The sequence below is a fragment of the Orbicella franksi genome, chromosome 9 (genome assembly GCF_964199315.1).
Source record: "Orbicella franksi chromosome 9, jaOrbFran1.1, whole genome shotgun sequence".
NCBI classification, from domain to species: domain Eukaryota; kingdom Metazoa; phylum Cnidaria; class Anthozoa; order Scleractinia; family Merulinidae; genus Orbicella; species Orbicella franksi.
Window position 1 is genome coordinate 9,842,859 of NC_138153.1, and position 17,318 is coordinate 9,860,176.

The 17,318-nt window shown below is 37.0% G+C and overlaps 2 protein-coding genes and 1 pseudogene across 2 annotated transcripts in view; 2 read left to right on the forward strand and 1 right to left on the reverse strand.

Annotated features, from left to right (window-relative positions):
* The first annotated feature begins 3,838 nt into the window (after window positions 1-3,838).
* Window positions 3,839-6,093, forward strand: LOC145498383 (substance-K receptor-like). Its single transcript, XM_081478311.1, has one exon. It carries the CDS (start codon window positions 3,900-3,902, stop codon window positions 4,959-4,961), a length of 1,062 nt encoding a protein of 353 aa, XP_081334437.1. The 5' UTR covers window positions 3,839-3,899; the 3' UTR covers window positions 4,962-6,093.
* Window positions 6,094-8,639: 2,546 nt separating this feature from the next.
* The window catches only part of LOC145498382 (uncharacterized), a 397,197-nt gene continuing 388,518 nt past the window's right edge, over window positions 8,640-17,318 (reverse strand). The window contains exon 2 of the mRNA XM_081478308.1: window positions 8,640-8,694. The gene's annotated coding sequence lies outside the window, so the exon portion shown is untranslated. The remainder of the gene's footprint in view (window positions 8,695-17,318) is intronic.
* LOC145497514 (QRFP-like peptide receptor) lies at window positions 13,000-14,597 on the forward strand (annotated as a pseudogene).

A 17,318-nucleotide genomic window follows, 5' to 3' on the forward strand; every position in this document is an offset into this window, starting at 1 on the left:
AGTTGAATCCTTGTATTTTTTTTTAACGATAGCAAAAACCTGTCGATAATAATCATTCTCACTAATTCAGAGATAGACAGGCGTTAATATTTAGACGTTAATATTCAGTTAATATTTATTATCGATTGCACCACACAAGTGATGTAAATTCCCCATCTGTGACTTGAAATATGTTTATTCTAATGTAGTCATTTTTTTTTTTTTGTATGTCGTTAATCCTACTATCTTTTTAAATACCTTCGACTTTTTATGTATACGGTTGGGAGAGAAATAAAGCCAGATGTTAGATATTCAGTGGGTTTAGTTTTATATAATTTCAAGACCAGAAAACGTGGAAAGTTGAAATTTTCAGTGGTTGTTTTATGGTCACGCAACAGTGTTCACAAAAGAAATACAAGCCTGAAATCTAAATAATCTCGTCAACTTTGACAGTTTTGATCAAAGTCTTATGTCAATCAAATATTTCTTTCTCTTCTTACACATGATTGCCAATCCTAGAATGGATGGCTTCATCATCACTTATCAATGTCAAAACATCAGATAAGTTCATTTTCCTTAGTTGTGTGTGGTGAAAGCAGCATATTGGTCTTTGGTTCTGTGAAGCTTCAAGGTGAGTTCCTTTAGCTGTGGCTCTCCCTTTTTTTCTTGATGATTGCGATTCCAATGCATAGCTTTTTTTTTTTCAATTTCAATTTCAATATGCCTCCTTCAGTTTCCAATGTAAACGCAAATGTTAATGTCCGGTACTAGCTTTATACTGACTTTTATAGTTTTCGCGTATTTTACCGTTCAATATTGGTGGTTATTCTTCGTTTTCATTACCAAATTGAAGACTTTTTGGGCAGCCAAGAATCCACATGGAGGTTGCAGGAAAATTCAGGAGGCTTGGATTTATAAAATTGCAAACTAGAAACTGATTTCAATGAATCAATGACATTTCGTTGAAGGCTATAGACTGATAGCCGAAAACTTATGCTTTTTACTCTTTTTAACCAGAGAACGTTTCTACTTTTCTTCATAAGAGATTAATAGACTTTATATCTGTTGAACGAGAATACTGAGATATTGTTCATGACTCGCTGGACATTTACTTTATTGCCAGCTGTAGAATATATCCCGGATCACCCCTACATGTACTTCTAGCAAGGTTTTGTTATTACTGATTTATTTTCTTGCTGCACTAGCAGCAATCGTTGATGAAATCAGTTAATTACCAGAAGGCGCCCTGCTAAATTTGGCATTTTAATAAAGAAAACGAATTTAAATTAGGCCAAACATTATGTTCCTATGTTATTGCGAAACTGATAAGGTAACTTACTTCTTGTTATTAGTTGAATATTGTTCTAATGTACTTATATTGAACCTATATTATGGTCTTACTCTACAGCATCATAATTTAAATTATAGTCTTCTTTTCAGACCTGAAATATTTTGTTTACGAGTGACTCTTAGACGAATAAAATACAATTAAATGTGCTATTTATCTTGGCTTCAAACTCCCAGCTCTTCGGAACTACTTTCCCTTGAAAGTGTCGTCGAACACTTTCTTTTTTACTATTATTATTATTATTATTGTTATCTTTTTTATAGTCTTCTTCCGAAAACAGTATATGAACGAACACTGACTACTGCAGCATTAGTTTTACCTTTACATGTTAATGTGGAATTCTGCTCTGCATGTCATACAACAAAAAGCAATTATCTATAATATGTAAATAGAGTAAAATTGGGAACGTCGTTTTGTTTCGGTGTGGAAAATGATAATAATCGAAGTGCATTTTTTATACAAATATCTTTTTTTGAGAAATTATACCTGACGGCAAGTGACTTCCAAAAACACCCTTCCACAAAGAATAGACCAAGGTATCGAGTCTTTGTACCTTCACATACAGGAGGCTTTTATTAGATTCTACGCAACTTCACCGACGCATATAAAGTAAGTATTAAACACAAATTTATATAAAATAAGGGCTTAACGTATTGACGAACGCGTGCACTTTACAACAGAGCGGCACGACAAAAAACTAATCACCACGACAATAGCCACTTGGACCATGTGATGCTTTTCGTTTTTTTTTCCCTTTTTAAACAAAAGTAAGTCTCGTCGCTCGTCGATCATCATGCCAAATTAGTAAATGTGTGAAATTTCAAAAGAATCCGTTCAAAGCTCATGGAATATCGGAACCCAAACTGATTAAGTTCAAGGAATATCGGACCCCAAATTTAGTAATTTTTACCAAGAAATGTATTTTTGACGAAAAGCGTTTGCCTCGTGGCATGTATTTTTTTAAAATATTGGCAAAATTGGGGTCCGATATTTCCTTGAACTTACTAAATTTGGCGTGATAAACTGATTTATGGAGCTGGTCTTTTTGTTAATGTGAAAAATACAAATAACTGTTAATATTTTCTAAAGCTATCAACAGAATGAGCTGTTAGACTATCTCTGTAAAAATACATTGGGTAAAATTCAATCTGTACAGACAGCTGCTTTTTTAATGTGAAATCAGTCTCTCTGCTTAATGACGTGCCTCAATGTTTTCTCTGGATGGTGATCTGTAAAACGGAAAAAAACAATTCTTATACGGTCATAAAATATTTAATTTTCTTTTTTTCCCCATAAATTGTTATTAAAAAGGGAAATATGCCGGAAAGGTACAGAATAATAAATGAAATTAGTACAATCACATGAATTAACAGTTAATAAAAGTTAGGAAACCTGCACGGAACTTCGAGATCAGGAAAATAATATATTCCTGTCCGCGGACTTACGTATTCATATCTGGCTAATCAGAAGCAGCTATATAATTATATTTTTAAATGGCATTTTAGAGTTATCTTATCAAAGTTTTATTTTGTATTTCGTTTCTTACAGTTTAGTTGAGTTACCCCGAGAAATATTTTATCCTCAAATATTCTGCCAAAACATTGCAGGTATAAATATTCATCTTTTGCGTTCGTGATATGCTATTCTCATCAGCTCTAGCTGGCAAATAAATTGATTGAAAGATTGATTTGTTTACATCACATATTTTAATGAAAAGTGACTGTGCAAATAATCGTAGACTATTCGTATCAAGGGTAAAATTTTGCTTTATCGGATAATTGAAGGTACGTCTCTTTAGCCAAGGGTCTTTCTTACACCAATACACAATTATAATTTACGGGTTTAACTGCATTTTAAAATTTCGCTTATTATACATTGTATACCCAGTGATCATGTGTGATGTCCCTCGTTTTTATCTCTTCTTAATTATTATCATTTTCTTTTAAAATGTCAACGGCCTTGCGAGAGAAAAATTAAAGAACAATATTCGGAAATCACTCGTGTATAGCAGAAACTCCGGCTACAAACAATTGAACACGAGTTTGGTGCTAAGGAAAGCGTCGAGACCACTCCGTATGGTTAAATGAAAAAAACAAATGCGATAGCACTTAAAATGTTCAAATTAAATTAGTAAATTTTCAGTGAGGAAATGATAGTATTCAGCTTTTAAATTTCATAGTAAGGGAAGCCATCGCACTTTCCTAATGCGTCATATCATGAAATATCATATTTATCTATATCACTTATCTTGTAGATACTTGCTTGTTCCTTGTCAACTGTCAAACTATCGTTGTATAAATTAAATGAAATTCTCATCACGTATTGACTGAAAAGAAATGTATAAAATGTGACACTGAGCTCACCTAATACAAAATTATACTGCACCTTTAAAATCCTCTTTGCTTATCAATGACACACATAATTAAGTCTTGACTGGACATGAGACATCGGTGGAAAAAACATTCCCACCCAAAGATTTGCAAGTGAAACATGTATTTCATTTATTGATAGGTATATCAACTTATTTTACTTGATTTGACTTGGAAAACGCTTGGCAAGAAGAACCATTACGATGAACAACTCCACTCTCAATAGTTTTGGAGATCAAGCGTCTTGTCGGTTCGGTGTTTCTGTCTTCTTTACAACAGTCATGGCCATAATCAGCGTAGCAGCGTTCACTGGAAACATTCTCGTGATAGTCGCGGTGTGCAAAGCCCCACGTCTGAGAACAAGCACCAACTACTACTATGTCAACATGGCCGTTTCCGATTTTTTTTCCTGTCTCATCACCTGGCCTTTGTACCTCACAGATGAGATCGTAACAAGCAGTGGAAGTCTGTTGCAAGGTTCGCTAGCGACTATTGGTTGTAAAGTGGGAATATACTTCAAAATGCTATCGGCTATAGTCTCCATTCTAAGCCTGGTTTTGATTGCTGTCGACAGATTCGTCGCTATTGTCTTCCCTTTAAAAGTGCGGCTGATCAGTACAAAATTAAGGGCAGCTTTGCTGTTTGCAACATGGTTGATATCAATGGGTTACTGCATCCCCATGTTCTACTATTTCAGAGTGGAAAAAGTTCGTCAGGAAACATTCTGCAGATTTTCTTGGAATAGCTATGCTCGAATGGTGTACTACATTACCGGCTTAGCTTTGTTTGAAGTCATACCTTTAATCATTATCATCATCCTTTATTCCTGTATCATGGGAGTTTTGAGCAAAAGACCGAAACCAAATTGCCCGACAAGATGTAACTCCGAACAAAACAGAAACAATCAAAACAAAACAATCATGAGGATTTTCAAGTCTATTGTTGTAGCATACTTTATTTCTTATTCCTTCTATTGCATTTATTTGTTTCTCAAAATCACTTCCCCTGATCTTTTTATCAAGGACAGATGTAAGTTAATTTTTGGTTTTGCCTTTTTTGTGTTGCCATCGTTTAGCACAGCAATCAATCCGGTAATTTTGTTTACATTTAGCACCAATTTTCGCCAAACTCTTCCTCAGCTGTGGCCATTCAATCGGAAAGTACAGCCGTCATGTTGTAAAGCCGAAGACGCGTCGGAGAGGCAGGGCATTGCGGAGTCCCCAGCAGAGCTAGTGGAACTAAAACGCACGAAATGTAAAGTGTAATTAAGACGAAATGAATAACATCCCGTTAAAATCAGCTCTTGAACAAGTTGTGAACCGCTTACGTTTTCGATTGATGGTTTGCACTATGCCATCGAATTGAATTATCAAGTCAATAATCTATAATGTAATACTATGATCAAAACATGAAGATTTATTTCGTGCCAGTTGAGTGGAAATGTTTCAGCCAGTTTTCGTGATAGATTTTTTTTTATGGAGACGCAATGTTGTTGTGCCTGGAGGGACATTAATATGTTAGCCGTAAACTAACAAAATGGCAACATCTCTCTTTGAGTTTTCCTATTAAAGCGAAAAGTTATTACTCTAGAGCTCCAATACGTCAAAATAAACACTTCGTCTAATTCAAAAACTGTTAGCAAAAACTTAAAGGTTAGATCATCATTTTGGCCTAACCGACACTGAGCTTTTTCGGGCCGCGCAGTGCAAATGCTCGTAAATTCAAACACATTGTATCAACACGTTGTTGTAGGTAATCATATGACTGCGAGTACAATGCTGAGTAAATAAGAACGAGTAAATTGCTCGAGCCTGTAGGCCGAGTGCAATTTGTAGTCTTTGAAATATACTTATCTATTCCGGGTTACACGAGAATAATCATATGATTACTTGTGAATAATACAGTTGAGAACATGCTATTTGAGGTCGTCTACAAATTGTATCCTTAGGCAGGCTGCAGTGTGCTTGGTATTTCAATATCTTCGAATATTTTTGAAATATTTGCAAAACTTCCAAAAATGTTAAAACGTCTTCAGCGAGCTTCGGGTAATCTTCAGCAATCTTTGGAAATCATCAGAGAAGGATTCGGGTGATTTTCTGAAGTGTTCCAAAATGCTCGGGTGATATAAGAGTTTAGGTGATCTTCGGAGGTGCTTGGAAAACGTCCAATTCCCTTCGGCTCTCTTCGGAACGCTTCGGGTGAGCTTCGACCAACTACGAAATACCTTGGATTACCGTCAGTAGTCGTGATCGTCTTTGCAATAATTTCGGATATCTTCGTTGTAATTTGCACTGGTGTTACATGAAAACTAGACTCACTTTTAGCCAATCACATCAAAGTGTATTACTACGAAATAACAAAAATTATCTTTGTAAAACGTCATATATTAGATGAAATTAAACATTCATTCAGAAACACAGCTGAGCTAGTGAGGGAGGGGTGTGTAGTAACCCACAATCTAAAGTTATCTTAATTAAACTACAGTTGTTCAGAATAAAAGTAAACATGTTTAGTCGTTGTGATCATACTGATGTGGTGTAACGCGAAGTAATGCAATCAGCAAACATTCAAAACTGACGTAAAGTTCTGAAAGATTAACTAAGCTAATTTATTTTGAAGTCATTTCTCAAAACATTCTTACTACCCCAGGAGTTTAAAAGTTTTGAAACTTTCTATTATTTTTATTTTCATTTTTTGAGAGCATTGCGAATCTCCTATGGTGTCATTATAACTGGCAGGGACTTGCTCTATAATAGTAATTGTAATTTTTTTCTGCCTAACACTTTTTAAAACGCACTGAGTCCGGCTAAATAGGCCATTTTTGTATTCTCGGTAAGGGACGGAACTCGCTTGCAACTGAGGCTATGTTGAGTCTTTTCAAATGGAAATGACATTAATCTCTGTTCAACAATTTTTCCCTCGCATGAGCTTCCATTACAATCTGGATAAACAAAAATCACACTTACTTTGGAGGAATACACGTAAATTTACAAAATGCGTTGGCTCAGCTCCATGATATGTTTCATGTTCTTTAATTTGCTGTTCACAGTTACGTTAAACGGAGCCCACTTGCAGATAACCAACAGAAAAGTATCTTACATTACGAGGAACGTACAAATACTGGACCTTTTGACTGTTTTTTTTTTTTTTCTTGTTAGAAGCCTAAAAAGGTTATACCGTTACAATGTAGCCGTTTGGATCCCGGAAAAGGCCATAGCTTGTTCACTCGTATAATTGGGCATTTGTTTAATACCATAATTGTGGCCTCAATTAAAACACGAAACTGGCACGAAAGGTCATCAGCCTCCAATTCCTGACAATAAAAGAAAAAAAGAAAACCTTTTAACTACGTTTACTGATAACAGCTATTAATACAGAGTTTCACCTTGTGCGCGCGGATAGGATTGTCAACTAATCGGCAAAATTTGCAGAGTAAAGGAAAGTGACGGACTGTCATTCAATCAATTTAATTCACAGCAATAGTTTATGGCTACGCTGCGCCGTGTTGCAGTGTCTCATTATTGTGGCCTCAATTAAAATACGAGGCTGGCATGGAAGGTCATCAGCCTTTAAGGTTACCGCATACCTTCAGGGGTGTCTCACGTCCAAGCGATGTAGCGCGTCCGGTTTAAGATGTAGATACCTAAACCCCTACATCAAATTAAAGCTTATAGAGCTGGCTATCAAACCATACCAAACATTTTGAAATAAAATGAAGTGCCGATTTTTTCACGGCCACTAAATGCGAACGTCCTAATCACCTTTTGGAAGCTACAAGTCAAAGCGAATTTTGTTTTTCGCCAATTTATTTTTTTCCTCGGTTTCAGGACAAAAAGCGCTAAAAAAGCGTGTCTGCGTTTTTCCACATTCAATTGCAGTAAAAAGTTACAGAACATTTTCAAAATAGGATTTAAAAAATGTGAAGTGATCGTACAAAAATTGCTCTCGGAGAAAAAATATGTCGAAATAAACAATTCGCAGACACGTTTTTGTTTTTTATATGTTAACCTAGCTACTGTCCAAATTTGAGAGCAATCAAACAAATCCCCTTTGAGTTGTAACTCTTTAAAGTGTCTGCTTCAAGCGAAAAAATTTATTAGAGAAAACAGCGCTAAGAAAAATCTCTTGCTTCGCAAACAAACTCCGCCCACAAACGCCTTCAACTGGGTTCTCAGATCACTGAGCCAATCAGCGCTTGGAAAATTTACTACCATTAACTCGCGGTTAAATTTACGCGTGAATCTCGAAAAAAACCCTTGTGTTTCGCAATGTGCTCAAGGCGGAGAGATAATTTTTCTGTAGCTCGGTTTTTCTTGAAGCTAGTCTGGCAAAATGGGGAAGACGAAAAAGGATACGAACGCTAGAGTGGCTGGGCGACGAGAACAAACTGAACAAAAGAAAGCGCGGCGGAGCAAATGTGCATGGATAATATTCCAATGGATCTCAATGAGTTGGGCGATTCATCAGTATCGGACTCAACAAAAGAGTCAATGTAAACATCGCTGTTATAGCTGTCGAGTTCCCAAATTTTTACAGAATCTTTCTGTACTCTTGACTCGATCTTTTCGCCCGCTTGATACGATAGCTATAGCTTTATCCGCGAGGCCAACTTTCGCTTCTTCACTCATTGATGTGTTTTCATTCGTTCTTCGCTTTTTCGAAGTGGTAAACAATGTTTTCCGTGGCCCATGTTTACTTATAACTTAATAGAATTACATCTAATACGAAAAATGCTTGGATCTGAATAGCCAGCCAATTCGTGGTATCCATATATTCCCGCGAAAGTAGTCTCGGTTGATTGCGTACACGTTATAGGGCTGTCAATCAAGAGGGAACTTTTACTTCCGGCCGTAACGTAAAACCTCCATTTCTCCGCCAATATTGAGTTTTTTTCAATTTTGTTTTCAGAAATTAGAGATTACTCTTCGATCATTACTTTGAACCAAAAATCCAAATTTGAAGAAAATTGCCGATCTGAAGGTATACTGTAACCTTAAACTCCTGACAATAAAGGGAAAAAAAACCTTTTAACTACGTTTACTTATAACAGCTATTAATACAGAGTTTTACCTTGTGTACGCGAATAGGATTGTCAACTAATCGGCAGAATTTTCAGAGTGTAAAGGAAAGTGACGAACTGAAGTGACGAATTTATTTCACAGGAATAGCCAATGGCTGCGCCGTGTTACAATGCATATGCTCATGTGTAATATCATTTATAAGTGAATCTGTTTAAAATGTCAAAATCGATTGTGAGATCTACAAGAGTTACAGCTCTAACAACAATTACTGTGGATTGAGTCACAATTTTCAGTGTGAATTGTATATCAATCCACAGCTGTATTACAGTGTATATGCTCATGTGTAATAACATTGATATGTGTATCTATTTGAAATGTTAAAATCGATTGTAAAACAGTGATTCGCCTCAGTTTACTTACAACTGTGAGATCTATAAGAGTTACAGCTCTAACAGCTGTGGATTGAGAGCATAATCCCCTTCACAGTGTGAATTTTGACTTGTCAGCTTGGCAAATGGTAGATAATTATTTCGATCAAGGAGGCAAGGAAGTCCACCTAATGCCCTGACGACCGACTTTCATGATAACTAACCTATTCAAGGTAATGTATAAACACATTATTTTCACTTGGTCCTGTCGGAGATATCACAGCCAAATAGCAAAGCTAAGTAGTAATGAAACGAAAAAAATAATAAAAAAAATAGCTCGGACATATGTTGATTGCAGGTTAGACCTCAGAGCCTCAGATCATCGTTTTTATTCACGATATTTTAATACTGTATAGCGAGCGAGCGAGTCTTCGTGAATCGAGACATTTATCTGCTTACTTCACTCTTGGGAAAAAACACGACACATCCAGTGCTTGTGCCTGGAAGAAATCCTACCAAAGCCACGACAGAACGGGTGTCATTCTGTTTCTTTTGTGATGTACATTTCTGGTGCCGCTTTCCTCGTTTGGATAATACAAAGACGTAAATGTCTCTAAAATGAAAGAAGGTATTCCAAAACCAGGCTGTCCCCAGACCATCTTTTTTGTGTTGAATTCGTCGAGATCGCAAGCTTAGCGCTGTGCTCGGCTTCCGCGCACTCGAAGAAGAATATCTGGTGGCAAAAAAAGAAAAAAAAGTCTGCGGACAGACTATTCCAAAAGGAAAAACTACATTCTTGTTTATTTCGAAAAAACCTTTCAAATAAGCAGTGATTATTCTTTACTTCATTGGCACGTTGTCACGCAGCCTAAATCTAGCTACTATTGATTGCTTTTGTTAGCTGAAATACATCATTGCAACAGAAGCCGCCAAGACGACTGAAAGGGGTGTGAAGTGACGTGTGTGGCGTCATGTGCCGTCATTTACCAACAAAAACACCTCACTGATATTGTAGAAAAAGGTGAGGGTTATTTACTGAACTAAATTCCGTGTGTCGTAAGTTGGCTCACTTAAGTTTGAAGTAAGTAAGAGAGCCCAACTTTTAACAGTTTTGTAAAATTTTCGAGGATGTTTTGAGTAAAATGGCCCGGGTAACTCTGTGTTATCTCCAAGGTTTTAAGTTTTGTACCAACGGACCCATAATAGGTGGGTCTGCTGTAGCGTTAACAATTCCAAATGTTGTAATCCTACTGAAATCGCTGAACCACTCACGAGACATTTGAAACAGTCGTAAAGCTAAGCGAAGTGCTCAGGAGAGCGAAGTTCCATGGCCAGTGGGACAAAAACTAGTTAGGTGCAAAGCTAAAGTGATCTATCAAAGGAGAAAATGGGGGTCACCGCGCACGAAATGAAATGTTATTTCATTCGTGCTTATTGAATGCGGTGAGTATATTCGTTCACTCACTAGCTCCATTGCTACCAATTTTCCATAATATTGCCACGGGAACTAAGTTTCATTGGGAATGTTCAATCGGAAACTGGAAAAGGCTCGAAAAACGTTGGAGGACTTGAAGGATAATTTTAAATACCGTCCAAAATGCCAAAAACAAAAAAAACGCATCCGCAGGTTTGGAGAATACCGGAATACCGCTTTTCGAGATTAAAATTACCAAAAATACCCCCAGAAATATTTAAAGGTTAACGCACTCAGCGAGTGAATTATCAGGACTAATACCTGCATGAGTTCACCAACAATGAACGAGAAATTTCAATATCGCACGAGGTCTTGCCGAGTGCGGTATTGAAAATTTCGAGTTCATTGTTAGTGAACGAGTACAGGTAAATCCCACTAATTCACGAACAATGACTGCAAAGTTTCTTTGATGCGTATGCTAAGCAAACAAAAACGCAAACTCTCTTTGCTCGGTTTTCGGTGCCTTTCTCAATGCTTTTAGGGAATAGGGAATGCCCACCGAGAGGCCTTCAGATTTTTTCCTCTTTAGAGCGATTGTAGTTAGTGTGTAATGATTTGCACACATGATTTTTATTAAAGTGGCGTCTTGACTGGCGCTTTTGATTTAGATCGCTACATAGAAAATTTTCGTATTCTTCGTATTGGTTTGGACACGATTTATGCGGATAGTCTTTTCAAACGCAAATGTCGTTATTCTTTTTTTTTTTGCTGATTTTCCACCGCTTGATCTTTCTCCAGTCCAGTATTGAGGAGAATCTTTGTTTGCAATATTTGCCTCAGCATAAGCGATACACTGTGTGATGGAGCTACAAAAACATTAGTTCTGAATATTGAAAGCCGGGCGCAGCACGATCAACTGTCCCAAGGACTTTGAGCCCGATGTACTGAATACTTACTTTAAAAACACAAAATTTTACAAAGGATGCATGATACATTAGCGCTTTTGCTACGCACCCTCATTGAATATTACACCCAAAGAACAATTTTTACCAATTACTAGAATTCTCAAGCTTTTTAAATTTCTGTAGTCATTTCGTGTCTATAGTGATGCTTTCTCTTTGCAAACTCGACTGTCAGAGAGGAAAAATGTAAAATAATAATGACACAGCACAAGACAGATTCGCCCATACCAAGAATACGATTATTGCCTATTCATCGGCTATATCATAATAAAATTTTGCTGATCTGTTTTGGAGCTAAAACTTCAGTACAATCAACCGGTGTCACTGGCACACCTACTTTTGGCATGACCTAGCAAACAACAACTGAGAGTTTCGCAGTTGTTTTATTTTACCACTGATGGAAATTTAATTTAATTTGAAAGTCAAAATGTGTAGTTGATTCATCATTGGTGCTAAAGGTTGAACTAACAGTCACTCGCTCGTATGCTGCGATTCTTTGAAAGAACGTTTCCCTGTTTTTTTTTTTTTTTTTTTTTTCAGGGAGTATGTCCCTACTACATTTCTCATTTGTATACAAGTTGCAATATCCTCCCAGCTTCATTTTCCGCCCTACTTTATGGTCCTGAGATAAAATGTTTTTTTCTGCATACATTTCGTGACCTAAAATGAGAACTAATTACGTTGTTAGTAGGGCACAAGGAAAATATTTTCACTGAAAATCAGACGAAAATACGGTTCGAAAATATAGTGAGCATTGCAAAATTAAGATGTACGAGGAACCTCCAAAGTAAGACTTATTGAATGAAAGCGTGGCATTAGGTTTAGTTCCATAACATAATTAATTATTGATTGGGCAGAGTCAAAACGATGCATGATCAATAACCAGAGTGTTTAAAAGCGTTCAATTAAGTCCTTTTTCTATTTTCCGTAAGTCAGAGTCAATTCATCAAAATCATTTGTTTGCAACTTGAGGCTGGCAATTTCTATGCCGATGGTATGTATTTGAAAACACTGCTGGTTTTGGAATATTGTTTATTTTAACTAATGTCTTTCAAATTTTTGCTAGCAATTAAAGTTTCTCCCTAATTTATCTGGATAGAAATTGTGCCTTCAGGGCTTCAAGGAGGGTAGAGCACGCTAAGATCATGCAACAGTGTTATAGTTTTGCCAGAAAATTATTTCGGCACTGGTTTGTGGAGACGGAGTAGCCGAGTGGTCTTCGCGGTCTGGTAGCGGCGCTAGAGTTGAAATCATGAAGTCCCTACCTCTATCTGGATTTGTTCTCGGTAGTCCCGATTTCAACTCCTCGACGGCGTTCTGTAAATAGCCAACCAGCCTCCCACCAGCTGGTACTACTAATCGTTTATCTTCTATTTGTAATATATGTTTATTTATTTACGGTGTCCACAAGAAAACTGCTCAGCAAAGTTGATTCTGCTATATTGTGTTGGCATGTACTTTAATTGAAACCTATATTTCAGTGGATTCGCCGAATAAAGATTATTCATTACACGAAGCTGGCTTCTTTTATCTCCAAGGGTTTTTCGTGAATTTCAATGACACTATTCTGATAGATTGTTTTTAATTTCGTTTATCCATAGTTAATAGAGGGGAATGGCTATGAAACTCGACGAAGTTCTTTGTTGTATGTTTTTGTTCTCTTTTTTGGCCTTGACTGTGCACAAAACACAATAGTTGTTTACTACTGACCGTGAAACTAACCAATAGAAACCACCTTTTGGTTACGTAATTCATACATAGTGTATGAGCACAAAACAAAAGATTGTGCACGGTCGTGGACCTTCCAACATAAATCTTGGCATCCTTGTTTGCTCCTTTGATGTTTGCTGGGCTTCATAACCATTATCCTCTAAAAACTATGCTTTATCAAAAGGTAAAGAGTCTCTGCAAAGTACATTTACTCGCCTGAAGATTATATGTATTTCATTTTAGAAGCCAAGGACAAAACGTCACCATGAACAACTCCACTCACACCACTGAAGCCTCATGCCGGCACGCTGTTTCCATATTCTTCACAACGACCATGGCTATAATAGGCATGGCGGCTGTTATTGGAAACACCCTTGTGATAATCACAGTGTGCAAGACTACTATGCCAACGTGGCGGTTTCAGATTTTCTGTCAAGCCTTGCAACCTTCCCGTTTTACCTCACCCACGAGATCATTACGACCAGTGGGAGTCTACTCCAAGGTTCTCTAGCGACTTATGGGTGCAAAGTGGGAGTGTTTATTAGAATGGTATCAGCTATTACATCCGTTCTAAGCCTGGTACTGATCGCTGTCGACAGATTCATTGGTGTTGTATTTCCCTTGAAAGTGACCTTCATTACGCGAAAAATTAGGATTACCTTACTGATCTCAACGTGGTTGATATCCGTGGCGTATTGCATCCCCATGTTTCAATATTTCGAAGTTGAAGAAGTGGATCAGGAAACATTTTGCAGATTTGCGTGGAATCGCTTTGCGCGTACGATATACTTTACAACCGGCCTGATATTTTTCGAAGTCTTGCCACTGATTGCAATTATCGTCCTTTATTCCCGCATCATGGGTACATTGAGGCAGAGGATGCATGTAAATCCAGGATGCAATTTAAGATGCAGTAATACTCAACAGAGCAGAAACAAGCAGAACCAAAACATCATGAAGATATATAAATCGATTGTTGTTATGTTATTCATTTTGTTTTCTCTGTTTTTAATTTATTTAGTTCTTAGAATCACATACCCTGACCTTTTTGTAAAAGACCGGTGCAAATCGATTTTAGGTTTCTCATATTTTGTGGTTCCGCTTCTTAGTACAGCAACTAATCCAGTAATTCTATTTTCATTTTGCACAAATTTTCGGAAAGCCCTCAAAAAGGATTGCTCGTTTTTGTTTGGTAAGGTCGCTTCATGCTTCAAAACGGTAGACATAGTACGGCGCCGGACAAATGAGACCTTACCACACCTAGTATCATTTAAGAAAACGCCGTGGTAAGGATAAAAGGTCTACCCATGCTCTCAATTAAACAAGTTCCAGGGCAGTATACTTAAACAGTGTTTATAACTGCTAACTCCATAAAGAGTTATTGCTAAATAAATAAAAATAGAACCACATTTTACAGTTGATAATTTTTTCATTGGCATTCAGCAGATGTTCGGTCTCTTATGACTCAGCATGTTTATTTGGTGCTAGCATGCTAATGTGGCAGGTATTAGCAAGTTTACAAATGTATTTATCAAGGGTTGTGTAAAAACTTTGTCACAATGCTTCATTAGCGAGGCGTTGACAGTATATATACATCACGTTGTCTTCATTTGTATTCGTTCGAGTCATACGGCCGCTTTTTGCCCTCTAAATTTAATATCCAATGACTAAGGCCGGCTAGTATTTTCGAGTATTGGCGTATCGGGTTGTTGTAAACTTTATACAGTAAAGTTATTATTCAGTATGTATTTTCAGTTTTCGTTATTTTGTGCAGGCCGTTATTGTTTCTCTAAGGCTTGTCGTTATCATGTAATTTTGATTCAAAGGACATATAAATAAAGAGGGTCGTACAAAGCTCGTGATGACATACCCCAGAAGCGATTGTTTAATACATGATGAATGTTTTATATTCGGTTGAGCGGGGCGAATTAGAATAAAAATGAATTATTAGAGGTGTACTTAAAGAAGCAAAATTTGAAGTGTTCTTCACCGACTATGTTAGGATGCCACTGATGTATTAAACCAAAAACAGTCAAAACGTTGACTAAAAAAAATATAGTATAAAAATATATAAAGCATCGTGAGGGAATTAATGGAGATATTTCCTTTGTTTACTGACTTATTTGGAACGCTTGACCGTATTAAAGCTAAACTTCTTTACAGAAGTCAGACAGTTACGAATGCCGAGTACATTGCTTCGAAAATTAAAAGCTGCTAACAACAAAAAGGGCAAAGCACTTATTAGCGAAAATTATTTTCAGTGACGCTTATAGGCAATTGATGCTAACTGAGTGATATTATGTATTTTTTATCTAAGATTACTTTAAAGTAGACACTGAATAGAATTACATTTGACAACTTGCCTCAGTACGTTTGTGTGCCATAGAGGAGTGTGTTGCAACTAACATTTAGGTTTCTGTCAGAGACAGAGGTGTGTTCCATCTAGCAAAATGATCTTAAAGCGATCATTCGCTAAAAAATACAAATATTAATTTCATGAAGCGATTATATACCATTCGTTTAACCTATAAATAGAGTATATAGTATAAATACTGCTCATTCAGCAAATTCCTCTTCATAATGCCTTTTAAATAGATGAAGTAATAGAAAAAAAAATGGTATAGTCTTGTGTACAGATTAAAAATAAACGTTTCCTGTTATAATACTTTAAAATGCTTCCTCGTTGCTGACTCGTTTCTCAATAGATAACATGCAAGTATTACGTTGTGGCATCTCGCTTTATAGTAAGCAGCTGCTATTTCTTTATTGTGAAGGGCGTTTTCCAAAACACGAAAGAACAAGACATCGAAAGAAAGGGTGAATGCGCCCACTTGCATTTCCTTACATAAAGAACAACGTCCAGAACAATGAAAGTGAAGAATGATCATCGCAGTTAATTTTCTAATTTAAGCAATTGGAAAGAAGAAGCCTGAAAAAATTAGGGCTTCAACGGGATTCGAACCCGTGACCTCCGCGATACCGGTGCGATGCTCTACCAACTGAGCTATGAAGCCACACATTGGGAGCGAGGTCAATTAGTTGAGTTCATATCTTCCCGTGAGGAGTGAAATGATGTGAAGTTTATATGTTTTCTTCATAGCTCAGTTGGTAGAGCATCGCACCGGTATCGCGGAGGTCACGGGTTCGAATCCCGTTGAAGCCCTGATTTTTTCAGGCTTCTTCTTTCCAATTGCTTAGATTGGAAAATTAACTGCGATGATCATTCTTCACTTTCATCTACAACCGCAGTTCATATATGAATTATTTCATATAAACTTCACACCGTCCAGAACAATGTTGGCCATTTGAGGTACAGTATCGGCTTGTTGTTGTTGAAATTTTCATTTTCAAAGTCAACAGCAAGCAGTTCATTCCTTTATTTTACAAGTTCTCTCTCTAGCTCTATGTACGCAAACATGCAAGTATATCCTTTGGCATTCTATCAATGCAGGGGAATAAAGCGTTATCGATTTCAATGTCGTTTCATAACTCATTTACTAGGGAATGCGGGAATCGTTCATTCGAGTCCAGGCGACCGTTGGGGGTGGGGGAGAGGGGTTCACTAAATAAAAGTAGCCAAGGAAAAAATTACATGTAGATTGATCCGAAAAAGACGGCAAAAACCTAGTGCTAATAATTATTGTCACTAATGTAGAACGTTAGGTGTTGATTAATGTATATAATCGCTTACACTTTAATGTAAATTCTCCATCTGTGGTTCCAAATATTTGACTTAAGCCCGAATCAAACGGCGCATAACAGTCCATGATAGTTAATGATAGTTGTACATGTATGTGCGGCCCTAAAGAGTAGGGTTTTTCAACCGTTTTGGTCATAAATGGGGTATCGAATTTTAGCCATTTTGGTTATAAATAGGATATGGTTTTTGCACTCTAGTCTTGACATGGGTATGTTTCTACGAAGCAGCTACATTTTCATCATAATTGATCAGACCATCAACAAAAGCCCTTCAAAAATTATCTTTACGGCGATTTAACGGTGGCCTGAACTAGGGAACAAATTGTAAGGCAGGTCTGTCAAAGATGGGGTTTCGAATTTTTGGTCAGGTCATAAATAGGGTAGAGAAAATCGCAGATTTTGGTCATAAACAGGGTAAGGGTTCTGGGAAGCGGGCCGCACACCCCCG

Excerpts from the sequence above, each read along its gene's own strand:
- LOC145498383 (XM_081478311.1), top strand. The coding sequence starts at position 3,900 with ATGAACAACTCCACTCTCAATAGTTTTGGAGATCAAGCGTCTTGTCGG.